Here is a 17,533-nt window from a genome sequence, read left to right as displayed (position 1 = left end):
CCTTTGATTCATAGAAGGTTAAATTTATATGTAGCCCAGTTTATTTTTTTTTTCCTTTGTTGATTGTGGTTTTTGTGTTACATCCAAGAAACCATTGCCAAATCAATGTCATGACGCATGATGCCTTTACCTTTTGTTTTCTTCTAAGAGTTTTATGTTTAGGTCTTTGATTTATGTAATACATGTTTTGATATTTCAGTTTTTCATGTTTTTATTTTGGCAAGGTAATTCATTCTTGAAAGAGTTTTTAAAATCTACATTAAGTACAATGGTAGATACTAAAAATTCTTGTTTTCTCCTCTTTTTCATTTCCTTTATTCATTCATCTCTGACTTAGCTCCTGAAATCAAAAACAGAGACCAGTAGATCCTAGAACAGGGAAAAGATTCTATCAGACTCATCTATAAATCTTAAAATGTAGACACTTTTGGGTTAATTATGAATTGGAATTATCTGCTTCTTTAGTAACTTCTAATTGGACAAAAATGTTCCCAATCTGACTCTAGTAAAATTTTTATTAAAACATGAACCTGAAAAAATAGCCAGTAGATTTCTTAAAGAGATACACAGCTAGTACAAAATTATAGGTTTGTTTGATAAAACAGCAAAATACTTTTAGCTTGTCTACATTTAATTAGCAAGAAGATTGAATTGTGATTTTAATTATTTTTATTTTTTAAATTAAAAAAACATTTATTTTTAAGGTCTATAGAAGAAAGCTTTAATCTCTCAGATGAAAGCTGTGGCCCTAACCCAGGAATTGTGAGGAAAAAGAAGATTGCAATTGGGGTAATCTTTTCATTATCCAAAGATGAAGATGAAAATAACAAATTTAATGAATTCTTTTTTTCACATTTTCCTCTCTTTGAAAGCCACATGAACAAATTAAAGAGTGCAATAGAACAGGTAAGCATAGTTGTTTATATCTTTTCCTTTTAAAATCTTATTCTCTTGATTAAGCATTATGTTTCTTTGTTTGGCAGAAAAATTGACAGACATTGTGCATGTGCCCTATAAAGTGCTCTGGGGGATGCAAATAGATCGAACCCTTTTTAAGGTGCTTACTGTCTAATAAATGATATAAGATCATTCATCCATTTGTTCTGTAAATAAACATTTGAGAGCCTAAAATGTGGTAGACACCATTCTACCAACTAAAGAGAAGTGATAAAAGCAACACTCTGACCTTATGGGACAACAAATAAACATATGAGTATAGATGTATGTAATAAGTGCTGTGGAGAAAATTAAAATGGAGAAAGGTATATAAGGAATCCTAGAAGGAAGAATTACTAATTTTTATAGGCTAGTCAAGAAGGCCCCTGATTAAAAGACATTGGATATGGTCCAGAGATATGGAGGAAGTGAGCTACAACCATCTGGAACAAGATATTCCAGGCAGAGGCAAAGGCCTTACTGCAGGGGTAAGCCTGATATTTAAGCAACATTAATGAGGTCAAGGTGCCTGGGTTGAAGTGACACTAGATCATATAGGACCTTATAAGATACCATTGTAAGAATATTAGCATTTATTCTTACAAAAGTATGAAAGATGGGAAACCATTGGAGGGTTTTGAGTGGAGGAAGAATGACATTGTTTATGAGGATCACTCTTACTGTTGGTGAGTAATAGATTTCAATTAGGATACTGTTGCAGTAATCCAGGTGACAGATGATGAATACTCAAACCATTTTAGTGATTGAATTGTTAAGAAATAGTTGGATACTGGATATATTTTTAAAACAGAGCCAGTGTGATTAGCTGGTGGACTGAATTGGCATATAGTAGAAAAAACAAATAAGGTTGACTCTTAAGTTTTTTTAGTCAAGCAGTTAGAAGGATGAAGTCGCCAGCATTGAAGTGAGAAAGACTGCAAGTGAAACAGATTTGATGAAGGAAGATGGATTTTTTATATTTGTGTCCTTGGCATTCAAGTGTTTTTATGAGTCTAGAGTTCACCAGAGAGGTGATGAGTGTATAGATGGTATTTAAAGCCATGAAACTGATTGAGATTGGCAAGAGAGGACAGGAAGTGTTAAGCCTGACTTGTGGTGCATTTCAACATTAAGAGTTCAACGAGATGAGAAGGAACCAGCAGAGGAGAAGGAAAAGGATTGGCTATTCAATTAGGAGAAAAAACAAGACTGTACTCTTTTTGGGGAAGCCAAGTACAGAAAGTATTTCAAGGAGGAAGTAATCACTTTTGTCAATTGCTGCTGAGATAGTATATATAATACAAATATGTAAAGTAAAAATTTTGTGAAATATTAGAATGTAAGCTAAAAAGGAAGGACAAACAAAGTTTTTTCAGAAATTCAGAGGAAAGTGGCCAGGCACTGTGGCTCACGCCTGTAATCTCAGCTCTTTGGGAGGCCGAGGTGGGCAAATCACGAGGTCAGCAGATCGAGACCATCCAGCCCAACCAATATGGTGAAATCCCATCTCTTCTAAAATACAGAAAATTAGCCAGGTGTAGTGGCAAGTTCCTGTAGTCCTAGCTACTTGGGAGGCTGAGGCAAGGGAATCACTTGAACCTGGGAGGCAGAGGTTGCCATGAGCTTAAATCATGCTACTGCACTCCAGCCTGGCAACAGAGCAAGATTCCGTCTCAATCAATCAATCAGAAATTCAGAGGAAAGTGAAATGACTTCCTGTTGGGAAGAAGTTTTGTTTGGACTGCATTTTGAAGGATGTACGGGATTTTTTGAAACATACAGCTCTAAAAATTGGATATAGCAGAATAACAAGAAAATTGACATTCTTGCCATCCAAAGAGAACATAGTAACTCGTTGAAAAATCTTATTTAGGCCTTTTCTATGCATATTGTGCTTTTACTTGGCAGGGATTGTGCTATGCCTACATTTTTCAAATTATATGCCCATTTTTAAAAACTCAGATTGAGCAACCTGTCTCTATAAAAAATTTTTTTAAAAATTAGCCAGGCATGGCCGGGCTTGGTGGCTCACACCTGTAATCCCAGCACTTTGGGAGGCTGAGGCAGATGAATCACCAGGTCAGGAGATGGAGACCATCCTGGCCAACATGGTGAAACTCCATCTCTACTAAAATACAAAAAATTAGCGGGGTGTGGTGACGCGTGCCCGTAGTCTCAGCTACTCGGGAGGCTGAACCCAGGAGGTTGTAGTGAGCCGAGATCATGTCACTGCACTCTAGCCTGGCAACAGAGCAAGACTCCATCTCAAAAAAAAAAAACTAGTCAGGCATGGGGGTGCACACCTGTAGTCTTAGCTACTAGGGAGGCCAAGGCGGGAGAAGCACTTGAGCTCAGGAAGTCGAGGCTGTAGTGAGTTGTAATTGTGCTTCTGCACTGTAGTGACAGAGTGAGTCCCTATCTCATAGTAAAATAAAATAAAAATCATTTTCACATACACATTTCTTAAGTTATTGTAAATGGTTCTTACATATATTTTAGTAGGTCTCCTCAATTTAAGTAACAGTTTCCCTGTTAGGCCATTTCTACTTTTTGACAATTGTTGCTACCCCATCATTAACATCTTGGTGAATTTACCAGATTATTTTTTAGAGGAGATTCCCAGAAGTTGAGCTCATAAAATCAGTGGCTGCCACCAAAATTTGTTACAACAGTCTGTGGAGAGGAAAGGATATGAAGAGGAATAGTAAGTGGTACAACTGGCGAAGTTAATGGGGACCTGATGACAAAGAGTGTGGAGTGCTTGCCAGAGTTCTGACTTTGTCTTTAAGGCTGTTTGCAAGTTGTACTTCGGTGAGATTAACTTGGCAGTGTGTTTTGTGTATGGCTGCTGAAGGGAGCACTTGGCAGTGTGTTTTGAAGAGACTAGAATAAGAGATGAGAGGTGGCTAGACCAGTTAGAATAGTTTAGAAAGCAAAGGATGTATCTCAATAGCTCATTAGTGATTAAGGATCATCTGCGTCTAGAAAAGACATACATGTTAGTTGTTCATATTTAATATGTCAGAAAACAAATACTTCATTAGCAATACTTTTTTATTGAACATATGAGTAAAGGCTATTTTCATTTACCTTTTCTTAAGCTAGATACTGATTACATTTTCTTCAGTTGGCTACTCTCACATTTTGTAGTGTAGCCAAAGTCATCATACACAGTAATAAGTTGGGGGTGAACTGACATTTTGAGTTATTTCGAGAAGTATTTCAGGCTTTGTATAAAACTTGAAATAGGCATTATAGAACTCATTAAAGATTACTTTGCAAGTGTTTTCATGTTTTAACTCTTTGACAATTCTGTAACCTAAAGCAGCAGTCCCCAACCTTTTTGGCAACCAGGGACCAGTTTTTTGGAAGATAATTTTTTCATAGACAGGGCTGGTGGTGGGGGGGTTGCCATGGCTTTGGAGGCATTAGATTCTCATAAGGAGCGCGCAACTTAGATCCCTTATGTGCACAGTTCACAGCAGGGTTTTCGCTCCTATGTGAATCTAATGCTGCCACTGATCTGATAGGAGATAGTGCTCAGGCAGTAATGCTCACTCACTCGCTTGCTCGACCGAATTCCTGACAGGCCACTGACAGGTACTGGTCCATGCCCCAGGGGTTGCGGACCCTGACCTAAAATGTATATCGTTAATGCTTATAGTTTGGATATTTGTTCAGTTGTTGTATCCCATGTTTTAGTAAAGCTGAAAGATGAAATTAAATGAATGCTTTTACATAAACGAATGGGAATTAATAATTTTTAAAGTTCTATAGTAGTTACTTAATGATAGACTATTATTAAGAATAGAATATAATAGTGAATAGTGCACCATCTAAAGAAGTTATCTTCTAGGGCCAGTTTTCAAACTATTTTTTTTTTTAATAAAAACTTTGGATTTTGTTTCTGAGTACCTTGGCAACAATTATTTTGAAGTCTTCTACCTTTTGAGATTTGTGATTTAATTTAAAAATAGCATTGCTGATAAGATTAAGGAAGAACACTGCTAAGTTCTAGCAAAATAATATTCACTTCTTTATAAATTGCCAGTTCTTAACAGGTTGAAAAAACAAAGTATGTTTCACTTTCACCCTCTGAAGCTTTTAGATGTACAGGAACATGATTTCTGGTCTGAAGTAGGCTGACCTCTTAATATGTTTTTTAAACAATATTTAATCGCTTTGTAATTACATAAAGAATACAGAATTAGGCCAGGTGTGCTGGCTCATGCCTGTAATTCCAGCAATTTGGGAGGCCCAGGTGGGCGGATCACCTGAAAGGTCAGGAGTTGAAGACCAGCCTGACCAACATGGAGAAACCCCATCTCTACTAAAAATACAAAATTAACCGGGAGTGGTGGCGCAGGCCTGTAATCCCACCTACTTGGGAGGCTGAGGCAGGAGAATTACTTGAACCCAGGAAGCAGAGGTTGTGATGAGCTGAGATTGTACCATTGCACTCCAGCCTGTGCAACAAAAGCAAGATTCGGTCTCAAAAAAAAAAAAAAATGCAGAATTAAATTCTCTTTGAAAAAGCGTAAGAGATTAAAGTTCTTTTTGTACTCCGTATCCTAATCCTGATCCCCTTTCCGTCTACCTAAGTTAAGGCTTTTCAGCCTTGGCTAAATATATTTTAAGAAAGCAAATATTGCTAATACCTTCAGATATCTTACTGTAGAATCTTTATATTCTTTTTTTTTTTTTTTCTTTGAGGCAGTCTCACTCCATCACCTAGCCTGGAGTCCAGTGTCATGATCTTGGCTCACTGCAACCTCAGACTCCTGGGTTCAAGCAGTCCTCATGCTCAGCCTCCTGCGTAGCTGGGATTACAGATGTGGGTCATCACAGCTGGCTAATGTTCGTATTTTTAGTAGAGACAGGATTTTGCCGTGTTGACCAGGGTGGGCAAATTTTCTAAAAAGAGTTAACGGAAGTGTTATCTGTGAAATATAAGCTTAAAACCATGAGCTGTTGTTACTTAGTTATTATGTCTTGTTCTGTTTGAGAAAAAGAAGTTTTTTGTAACCCAGAAACTGTCAGCAGCAGTTTTTTCATGTATTGACAATCTGCAGTTTTAAAAATAAGAGATTGAAAACAGTTGAAAATTTTTAATTTTGTTCAACCATTCGTTAAATGTGTAGAAGAGAAAGCTACAATAAATGCATTTACCTTCTTTATTTCTCAATAAGAATTTTGGTAGAGTGTTGTGTAAATATGTGACTCTGTCTAAAAAAGACTCTTTTTTCCATGTTTTGCTCATGATTAACATAATAATTAACTATCTTAATGATTGTTTTCAAGGCTATGAAAATGAGCCGGAGATCAGCTGATGCCAGTCAGAGGAGTTTGGCATATAATCGAATAGTTGATGCCCTAAATGAATTCAGGTACATATTCCCCAGCTTTCCATAATGCAGTTATTCATAGTGTACACAGGAAGATTTATTTCTTTAATTTGTTCTAATAAAATTTAATTTCTTTGTCCTATAGTGAAATGAGGGTATAATTCAGTAGACCATTGGCGACTATGTTATTACATCTCAGATGTGCTTGAGAGTCAAGCACATTGAGAGCCATCAGTGGTGTGTTTTTCAGTAATGGGCCATTTGACAAGGAAATATGACCACAAAAGACCCTTGTTCTAGCAAAAATATACTTTATTCTTTCTTAGACTCCTAGATATAGGGACTGTTAAGTGTTATTTAACCAGTGGTAGTAATCAGATGTTCTTGAATACATGAGATACAAGGATATATGGATATAAGGACATGAACTGGATATGCTAAGTGACTTTGTTGCTTGATTCTTTTTCTAGATATGGCACAGTGAATAGTCCTTCCGCCAGGGTTTTCTGGCTCAACAAAGCTTGTACCTGAAGCCCCAACAACTGCTGTAGCTATCTTCTAACTATATAGCAAACATACATATTACAAGTGATCTAGTCTTGGGAGTTATCTAAGTGACTAATATGTCTCCCTTGAAAGAGGCTCGGTTTAGGTCTACTTCATCTTCTCAGTCTTTCCTTCTTTAGAGAGATAGTATAGCATAGGGTGTGAAAAACCAAGACTCTAGAACCTGTCAGACAGAGTTGGATTTTAACCCTCGCTCTGCCACTTACTACCTGTGGTGATCTTGGGCAAGTGCATTAGTGTTTTTGACCCCTAGTTTTCTAGTATAAAATAGGTAAATTCAATTTAGTAATAATCTAATAGATCGTTATAAGGATCAAGTGAGATTGTATGTATAAGGTACTTAGCAGAATGCCTGACATTAGTGGTACCATTTTTTTTTTTTTGAGACGGAGTTTCGCTCTTGTTACCCAGGCTGGAGTGCAATGGCACGATCTCGGCTCACCGCAACCTCCGCCTCCTGGGTTCAGGCAATTCTCCTGCCTCAGCCTTCTGAGTAGCTGGGATTACAGGCACGCGCCACCATGCCCAGCTAATTTTTTGTATTTTTAGTAGAGACGGGGTTTCACCATGTTGACCAGGATGGTCTCGATCTCTTGACCTCGTGATCCACCCGCCTCGGCCTCCCAAAGTGCTGGGATTACAGGCGTGAGCCAGCGCGCCCGGCCCTTTTTTTTTTTTTTTTTTGAGGTAGAGTCTTGCTCTGTTACCCAGGCTGGAGTGCAGTGGCACTATCTTGGCTCACTGCAACCTTTGCCTCCCGGGTTCAAGTGATTCTCCTGCCTCAACCTCCCCAGTAGCTGGAATTACAGGCGTGCACCACCATGCCTGGCTAATTTTTTTTTTTTTTCAGTAGAGACAGGGTTTCACCATGTTGGCCAGGCTGGTCTTGAACTCCTCACTTCAAAAGGTCCTCTTACCTTGACCTCCCAAAGTGCTGGGATTACAGGTGTGAGCCACCGTTCCCAGCCTATGATAAACATAACCTACAGCAGTACTTCCCCAACTTAAGTCACTTACATCATATCTTCACAATTTTGATATGTATACTTTTTAAATGTAGTGTTTCTGGTTTTTGTTTGTTTTTTTTTTTTTTTTTTTGAGACAGAGTCTTGCTCTGTCGCCCAGCTAGAGTGCAGTGCACAATCTTGGCTCACTGCAACCTCCGCCTCCTGAATTCAAGAGATTCTCCTGCCTCACCCTCCCTAGTAGCTGGGACTACAGGCGTGCACCACCATGCCCAGCTAGTTTTTGCATTTTTAGTAGAGATAGGGTTTCACCATGTTGGCCAGGATGGCCTCAATCTCTTGACCTCGTGATCCACCTACCTCGGCCTCCCAAAGTGCTGGGATTACAGGCAAGAGCCACTACACCCAGCTGTGTTTCTCTTCAAATTTGACCATCTTTTATACCTTGATTTTTCTAAATTTAATCTATAGTTTTAATTTTTAAGTGGAGTGAGGCAGGACTGCTTGAAAGCTTACTCAAAGATTCTTAAGGAGTCAGGTGCAGTGGCTCACGTCTGCAATCACAGCACTTTCGTTGGCTGAGGAGGGTGGATCATCTGAGGTCAGGAGTACAAGACCAGCCTGGCCAACATGGTGAAACCCTGTCTCTACAAAGAATACAAAAATTATCTGGGTGTGGTGGTGGCTGCCTGTAGTCCCAGCTACTGGGAAGGCTGAGGCAGGAGAATTGATTGAACCTGGGAGGTGGAGGTTGCAGTGAACCGAGATCACACCACTGCAGTCCAGCCTGGACAACAGAGCAAGACTCTGTCCCCCAACCCCCCCTAAAAAAAAAGATTCTGGAGACAACAGATGCTGGAGAGAATGTGGAGAAAAAGGAACACTCTTACACTGTTGGTGGGAGTGTAAATTAGTTCAACCATTATGGAAGACAGTGTGGCGATTCCTCAAGGATCTAGAAATAGAAATTCCATTTGACCCAGCAATCCCATTACTGGGTATGTACCCAAAGGATTATAAATCGTTCTGTTATAAAGACACATGCACACGTATGTTCGTTGCAGCACTGTTTACGATAACAAAGACCTGGAACCAACCCAAATGCCCATCAATGATAAACTGTACAAAGAAAATGTGGCACATATACCCCATGGAATACTATGCAGCCATAAAAAATGATGAGTTCGTGTCCTTTATAGAGATATGGATGAATCTAGAAACCATCATTCTCAGCAAACTGACACAAGAACAGAAAACCAAACACTGCATGTTTTCACTCATAGATGGATGATGAACAATGAGAACACTTGGGCACAGGCAAGAGCACAACGCTTACTGGACTAGGTGGAGGGGCAAGGGGAAGGACAGTGTAGGGGCAAGGAGGTTGGGGAGGGATAACACCGGGAGAAATGCCTGATGTAGGCAACTCGGGGGCGGGGGAGATGGAGACAGCAAACCACCATGGCGTATATGTACCTATGCAACAATCCTGCAGGATGCAGGATGTGCAAATGTACCCCAGAGCCCAAAGTACAATTTAAAAAAAAAAGATTCTTAAGGGTTTTGCTTCCTCTAAAATATATTATGCCACTAATAGAAATATGCAATGAATGATCAAATGAATTACAAATTTCATTTGTAAATTTTTATTTTTGTGGTTTAAGTTGTTTTTGTTTCAGAGACAGGGTCTCTGTTGCTTGGCAGGAGTATAGCGGCACGAGGATAGCTCACTGTAACCTTGAACTCCTGGCCTCAAGCGATCCTCCTGCTTCAGCATCCCAAGTAGCTAGGACTATAAATATCCACACCATGCCTGGCTCACTTTTTAAATATGTTGTATAATGGGGTCTCACTATGTTGTCCAGGCTAATCTTGAACTCTTGTCCTCAAGGGATCTTCTTGCCTCAACCTCCCAAAGTACTGGGATTACAGGCATGAATCAGCATGCCTTGTCTGGTTTAAGCTGTTTTTGTTTACTTTGTTTACACCAGAATTATTAGAAATATATTTTCAGTAGTTCTTTTTGCTTATTTGCTTGAAATAATCCTTCGGGATTCTTTTTGAGTATCACATTTTGCATTAGTATAAGGCAGTGAATCTTTGCCCTTGAACTTGCAGTTAATTATACTGTTGGATTGACAGATTCTTTTCTGCAGTCACAAGCTTTGTGGCAAAGGCCAAAAGTCTCTGCTTGGGCTCTGAGGAAACACTGTCATTATAGGTTCAACTGAGGTTGCCAACATAGTAAATATTGTCATAAGACTCCTTCCAAACAGGATACTGATCTTGCTCTTAGATTTTAAAAAACATTTTTATTTTTCAAAATGTTATTTAAGTACTTGTGAGTCAGTTGCTATGGTATTGGTTAGTATAAATGGCCTAGACTTAGAATTTCAAGATTACCTGCAATTTACAATGTGCAGGTTATAAAATCTATGAAAGTATATGTCATGATTGTGTGCCTTTCCATTTGTATTGTTTAATTATTTTGCTTCAGTTACTGTGCAAATCTGAAAAGGTTTATTAAATATTCTTATAGTATTTCATAATAATTTTCAATAGGAAGTCTACCTGTGTAAGCATTTTCACATATACAATTGATATTTACCATTTGTGGATTTTGTATTTTAGAATTCACCTACTTGCTAACATTTATTTGTAACCCCAAAATATATTTGCAGTGCTTTTTCAGTAATTTGTGTACATGTGCAGAGCAGTGAAAAATGTGAGTTGCCTGACGCACACGTGCCCAGATTAGATCAAACAAGGTCTAATGCTCTGCCTTCTTGTTTTGACTCATACTGTTAACAAATGTACTTTTTTGAAATTTATTTTAGTGCCAAGTTTTCTACATTTTTCTGCTTTTTGTTAGTGACTTTGCTGTTTAAAATGACTTCCAAATGTAGTACTGAAATGCTCATATTCAGTGTAAGAAGATTGTGATACACCTTACAAAAAAAAATACATGTTAGATAAGCTTCCTTTAGACATTATTTATGGTGTTGTCAGCCATGAGTTTAATATTAATAAGTCAACAGTATCAAATAAGGTGTCCTTAAACAGAGAGGCACATCAAGGTGTCATGTATTGATGCGTTGATGAAAATGTGACCAAAGGCTCATAGGAACCTGTTTATTTTCCCTAGGGGCAATGGTTTAGTGTTTGCTAATTCGGTGCTTGAGTGGATTTTATAGAATGTAACTATTTCACATGATGAGAATAGACCCTGTAGTCAGCCCTTTATATCTGTGGGTTTCACATCTGCAGATTGAGCCAACCTCAGATCAAAATATTTGAAGAAGAAAAAAACAATAAAAATTAACTACAATTTAAAAACACATTAAAAAACCGATGCAGTATAACAGTTATTAACAGCATTTACATTGCATTTCGTATTATAAATAATATAGAGATGGTTTGAAGTATATAGGAGGATGTGCATGGGTTACATGCAAATGATATGCCATTTCATAGGGGATTTGAGTATCCACGGATTTTGGTAACCATGGGGATTCTGGAACTAATCCCCCCAGGACACTGAGAGAGAAATGTACTTCTTAAATTAAGGGATTATTTAAAATTACAATGACATATTCTTTAAAGTAAATGATTGTTTGAGATCAGGTGATTAATAAATTTTGGGTAGTTGAGAAGAGGAAGGAAATGATTTACATGTATACAGAAACCTTGAAAGCTAGAGAAGCAGGAAGCATGTTTAGTTAGCATTGCTGCCTAACAAAGTCTTTAGATTTTTATGTAGACTCTAGGCATATCGAAGAAAACTAAATCATGCCCACAGTTTTCTCCCAACCAAAGGAGTCTTCCATTGTCAGGGCACAGGCTAGGAAAAATAAGGGGACAGATTACTGAAAATACTTGCTTTTCTTATCATTGAATGACAGGGCATAATTATTAGTCGGGACAAAAGAAATATTTCTAGAATAAACCATTACTTTTAGATTATATTTTTTATTTTTTTTGAGACGGAGTCTTGGTCTGTCGCCCAGGCTGGAGAGAAGTGGTGTAATCTCAGCTCACTGCAACCTCTGCCTCCCAGCTTCAAGTGATTCTCATGCCTCAGCCTCCCAAGTGGCTGAGATTACAGGCATGCACCACCACGCCCGGCTAATTTTTGTATTTTTTAGTAGACACAGGGCTTTGCCATGTTGGCCAGGCTGGTCTCGAACTCCCAACCTCAGGTGATTCGCCTACCTCGACTTCCCAATGTGCTGGGATTACAGGCATGAGTCACTGCGTTCAGCTATTACTTCTAAATTGTTAATGACAACAACAGAGAGTTGTGTATAGTGAGAGGCACTGTTGTGTAATTAATTTCTTTGCCTTCTTAGTACTTGATAACACTCTGACGTCACAGCACATATAACACTAAAATAGTAAAGCAAAGGTCCTCAGTGGACCACTAATAGCAGTGTTTGTGATCTGGCTCTGTCCCATGACACATAGACTTATAGTAGATGGTAATATACTGAAGAAACTCATGAAAAACTTTAAATGATCAGCTTATTTATTTATTTATACATTGTTTCTTTTAATCTAAAAGTATATGCACATGGTTAAACAAAAATTTCTGAAAGGTCTAATAATTAAAAATAAATGAGCCCTATCCTACCCACCTCATTCTTCCTGGACACATTCTGTTTTTAAATATTAGTTATTTCTTGTTATTTACCTCCATATTATTATTATTATTATTATTATTATTATTATTATTATTTTGAGACCGAGTCTCAGTCTGTTGCCCAGGCTGGAGTGCAGTGGTGCGATCCTGGCTCACTGCAACCTCCATCTCCCCACTTAAGCGATTCTCCTGCCTTAGCCTCCTGAGTAGCTCGGATTGCAGGTGTGCACCAGCACGCCTGGCTAGTTTTTGTATTTTTAGTAGAGATGGGGTTTCACCATGTTGGTCAGGCTGGTCTCAAACTCCTGACCTTGTGATCCACCCGCCTTGGCCTCCCAAAGTGCTGGGATTACAGGCCTGAGCCACTGAGCCTGGCTGATTACCTCCATATTATTAAAAAGTATACATAACGATGCTATTTCTTGATTTATCAGTTTTAGATCATATTTATTTTCTGCCACGATATAAAAGTTTATACCTGTTCCTTGGTCCTTTATCCTCTCAGTATTGTTATAGCACCATCATGTTCTTCAGCTCTGGTACTTTTTTAAAATTTATTTTATTCTGTTTTCTCTCTGAAATCCTTATTTTTTTTTTTAAGAAATTGGCACTCCTGGATTGTTCCGTCTTCCTTTTTTTTTCATATTTTCCTTTTTATGAATGCTTTGTTTTTCTATCCTTTCTGTGCTTTTTTTCATTTCAGCAAATCTTTGTTGCTTTCTTATTTTTGGATAACCTTTTCTATGAAAATTAGATTCTCTACCATATTCTTCAGTTTTAATGTGCATTAGAGTTTTGTGTAAAAGTTTTCTTCCATTCTGTGCATGATTTCTGTTTTTCTCTGGATTCATTTTATATGGGTGAGTATGTGTGTGTTCTTTCTGTTTTTGTCTGTTTCTTCTATTGGAGGCTTTCTCAGTGTTTTCGGTTGTGCTCTGTAGTTTAGAATGAGTTATCAAACTGCAGGTTGGGAATTCTGTGCATAATCAGGCTTCTGACTGGAGACCTTCACTTCAGGGCAATGTTTTTCAACCTTTTTTCATTATCATTACCTGAAGAAGCATATTTAGATATTTTTCCCCTAGTCTCTGCTTCTCCCAGTACCCCCCACCAATCCCATGAAGATTTAATAATACGAGATATACTCTGTGCCTGATTATATACTCTGAAAGATACAAATGTCAGGAAGGGTTTTGAAAAAGTCATTCTTCTGGGCCATTCAACTGCTATATCTGCTCTCTCCTATCTGTAGTCATTTTCTGGGGAAGTGGAGAGGAGGTAGGGAGCTGCCATCCATTTATGGACTTTGAATTAGTCTCCCAGTTTTCAGTATTCTATCTTAACTCCCATCATGACTTTGCCAAGAATTTGTGAGTCTTGAGCCTCTTCTTGCTTTAGGGGGCCAAATTAGCTCCGCTTTGTCCATGTCTCCCTCTGTGATACTGTAACCTTATAACTTCCTTTATTCTGCTACTTCAGTCACAATTCCACCCTATGTTTTGTCTTCCAGAATTTCATGAAATCCCTAATTTTAATTTTCAGTAATAGTTCCTTGCCAGTTTTTTTTATTCATTCATTAATTTTTTAAATAATAGAGACAGGATCTTACTATGTTCCCTAGACTGGTTTCGAACCCTGGGCTTAAGCAATCATCCTGCCTCAGTTTCCCAGAGTGCTGGGATTACAGGTGTGAGCCACCACACCCAGTGAGATCCTCTCTAATTCTATGTGTTGCACTGGTTTATCTGTTTTCAAATGTTTAGGTGGTATTGAGTTGGGGCTTCAGACACTGAAGAGAGGATAAACATTTGTCTTCAATTTTCCATCATATCTGGACATCCGTAATAAGCTTTAAAAACAAACATTTTCATATGTCCCTAGTTTGTATTCTAGTCATATTTGCGCTCTAAAATACCTTTCTGTTTATTTAAAACTTCTTAGGAATGATTGTATGCTCTACAAGGAGCTCATTAAAATGACCTGTTTTTGTTGCTTCTATCCATTGTAATATATCATATTTATATTGTTTCAGATTCAACAAAACTTTAGAGGCAAGATAATTCTTTTCCTTTTTTGGCTCCTTGGTGTTAGACAATTATACTGAGGTTGGTATTAGAATTTGTGGAAATCTCAGAGAACTTTATAGAGTAGTATTGTACAATACAATCTCAGCTGTCAGCCACATGTGGCTATTTAACTTAATTGAAATAAATTCACTTCCTTAATCATACTGGTCACATGTTATGTGTTCAGTAACCACATACAGCTAGTGGCTACCATTTCACATGGTGCAGGTTTCCATCATTGCCAGGTTCTACTAGACAGTACTGTTTTAAAAAGTAGAAAGTAGGACACCATTCTGTAGTGTCTGCAAGATTGACTATGTTCTTAAGCCTCAGGCTTTTTCAGGAGTTTCTTAGTCTAGTGAGTGTATAGGGCTTTGTTGAACAGATAATGATGTAAAAAGAAAGTAATTAATACATCTTGAAAGTATGCTTTGAAGCCTTCAGGAGAAAGTACAATTCACAGGACTAGCTATTGTCTAAATTAGTCCAAGAGACAACCAAGAAGTCACTATACTAATTGTGTGATAATCTTTTCTTGTGTTGATTCAAGAAAACACACTGTAGAAGGTTGAGAGAGTCATAAAATATAGCATGAATGAATGTATAGTGCTCTCACTGTCCTTAAGAATGTTACTACAGTATTAGATTCGGCAACAAAATGATGCAGATAAACTATTGTTTTGAGTAGGTAGATGGATAAGCTGTTACCTCATTTAGAATATTTTCCTTTTGTATATGAAATTGATTATTTGTAGTGTATTTAGGTACAGCATACCCCTTAGAAATGTGGGGCTGGAAGGGGCTTTAGAAATTATCATCATATCCTTTCATTTTACAGATATGGGAAACAAATGCTTAAAGTAGGGAAATTATTTACTCTAGGGCACATAGTCACTGGTGGGGAGAGCCAACACCAGAACCAGCATATTTTGAGAACATTTCCGGTGGTACCATGTTGTTGACAAGGAAGGAAGGACTGGGTTCATTGTCTTTTCTCAGAAGCTTTAATAATCTAGGTGTGAGGCCCAAACTGGCAACATAAAATTATTTTAAGAGTATGTAACTCTGGGGGCCGGGTGTGGTGGCTTGTGCCTGTAATCCCACTGCATTGGGAGGCCAAGGTGGGCGAGCCATGACATCAAGAGATTGAGATCATCCTGGCCAACATGGTGAAACCCCATCTCTACTAAAAAAATGCAAAAATTAGCTGGATGTGTGGTGCACACCTGTAGTCCCAGCTACTCAGGAGGCTGAGGCAGGAGAATTGCTTGAACCCAGGACGTAGAGGCAGTGAGTCAAGATCGTGCCACTGCACTCCAGCCTGGCAACAGAGCAAGACTCCGTCTCAAAAAAAAAAAACGAGTATGTAACTCTGGGAACTGTAAATTTCATAATGTGTCTTCCTCTTTTTAGAACAACAATTTGTAATCTTTACACAATGCCACGAATTGGAGAACCTGTCTGGCTTACAATGATGTCGGGGACTCCAGAAAAGAACCACCTTTGCCATCGTTTCATGAAGGAGTTCACTTTTCTAATGGAAAATGCTTCCAAAAATCAGTATGAATTTATTTATTTATTTATTTATTTATTATACTAGCTATCTAGATTGTAATCAAACTCAATTACAGATGTGGAAGAACCATCCATTATCTTTGGAATTATATTATTAATCAAGATTAATCAGAATTCTAAAAGATAATTAAATGATAGGGTATGGAAGAGTATCACAGAACCTTATGAATGAAAGCAGTGAAAATGTCTATAATTATGTAATTAAAATTCCTGACATACTATAGAATTCTCTGAGGCTTTCCATATTTTGTGAGTTGTATCCATTTATAGTTTTATTTCATAGAAAAGAGGTAGAAAACATGTAAGGAAATGCTGGGATTCTAATGATGTATTTTTGATGTGATGTTTTATCATATTGTTGTCTTTTAACTGTTCATCAAGTCTTGGAATCCAGATGAGTAATTCAGATGTTTTTATTCTCTTTGATGGGAGACAGAGTTTGCTTAATACTTTGCTTCATTTTCCCATTCAGTGATTTAGAAATGTAGGGACGTGCTAGTTGATTCAGTAATGAATTATGTGATTAAACACTGAAAAGAATCCATAATTTTTGAAGTAAAATGACATTTCTGTTTTGTACTATGAACTGCAATAGCTCTTATGAATGTTACCTTTATTTCAAGTAGTTTTTAACTCCTTCTCAACCAGAAACTATTAACTTTCATTTTAATCCTGGTGTTATATACTCTCCTCTCCATTTTTTGGTGCCATTTGGCCACATGAGCATATACTCTCCTTGCTTACTTTGTCACTACATTTTACCTAAGGTTTTGTGAATGCAGATTGGAATCCGATCGGATGTATTTTGTTTTCAGATTCTTGCCAGCTCTCATTACTGCGGTTCTGACCAATCATCTTGCCTGGGTTCCAACAGTCATGCCAAATGGACAACCACCTATAAAAATATTTTTAGAAAAGCATTCCTCTCAGAGTGTGGACATGTTGGCAAAGACTCATCCATATAACCCACTTTGGGCACAACTGGGTATGTAATCTGAAAACCGTTATACTGTGTATTAGACTTTTTTGTAGCTATCTATAATTATTTTATACCAAACCCAAAAATAAATAAAATGTTCTCTTTTACCTCCTGCATTCTAAAGCTTCTCTGCTTTGCTTGTCCTTTCATGCCTGCCAAATTGTCCTATCCTCATCTTAGACCTGAAATCATTCCTTATAAATGGAAAACTACAGATACAGAGCAAGAGAAGCAGGCTGATTAGCTGGTTTACTAGTAACTTCAGATCTTCAGGGTGATTTGTGACTTTGTACTTTGTGTTAGGTACTTTGCAAGAAAGAATTTATCAACAAAGTTACCTGTGATACCTAAAATCAGTCTGGTTAGGAGGGAAGCAGTTCACTGAGGTTTCTGTGGATCCACCTTTGTTTACTTGCTGAGTCATTTTGGAAGATGTGTCCCTTAGTGTTACGTACTACTAA

General features: G+C 37.8%; 1 protein-coding gene across 2 annotated transcripts in view; it reads left to right on the top strand.

Annotated features, from left to right (window-relative positions):
• The window catches only part of FNIP1 (folliculin interacting protein 1), a 155,078-nt gene that overhangs the window by 102,582 nt on the left and 34,963 nt on the right, over positions 1 to 17,533 (top strand). For both annotated transcript variants that reach the window (XM_012447430.2, XM_012447478.2), the window contains 4 exons: positions 705 to 906; positions 6,238 to 6,323; positions 15,932 to 16,078; positions 16,909 to 17,078. In XM_012447430.2, the coding sequence (XP_012302853.2) occupies positions 705 to 906; positions 6,238 to 6,323; positions 15,932 to 16,078; positions 16,909 to 17,078 (605 nt within the window). The remainder of the gene's footprint in view (positions 1 to 704; positions 907 to 6,237; positions 6,324 to 15,931; positions 16,079 to 16,908; positions 17,079 to 17,533) is intronic.

This window comes from Aotus nancymaae, unplaced genomic scaffold (genome assembly GCF_030222135.1).
Source record: "Aotus nancymaae isolate 86718 unplaced genomic scaffold, 86718_ANA_hifiasm-v0.15.2.pri h1tg000064l_1, whole genome shotgun sequence".
NCBI lineage: Eukaryota > Metazoa > Chordata > Mammalia > Primates > Aotidae > Aotus > Aotus nancymaae.
The sequence above is the reverse complement of the archived record's forward strand: the minus strand, read 5'-3'. Positions and strand labels throughout refer to the sequence as shown.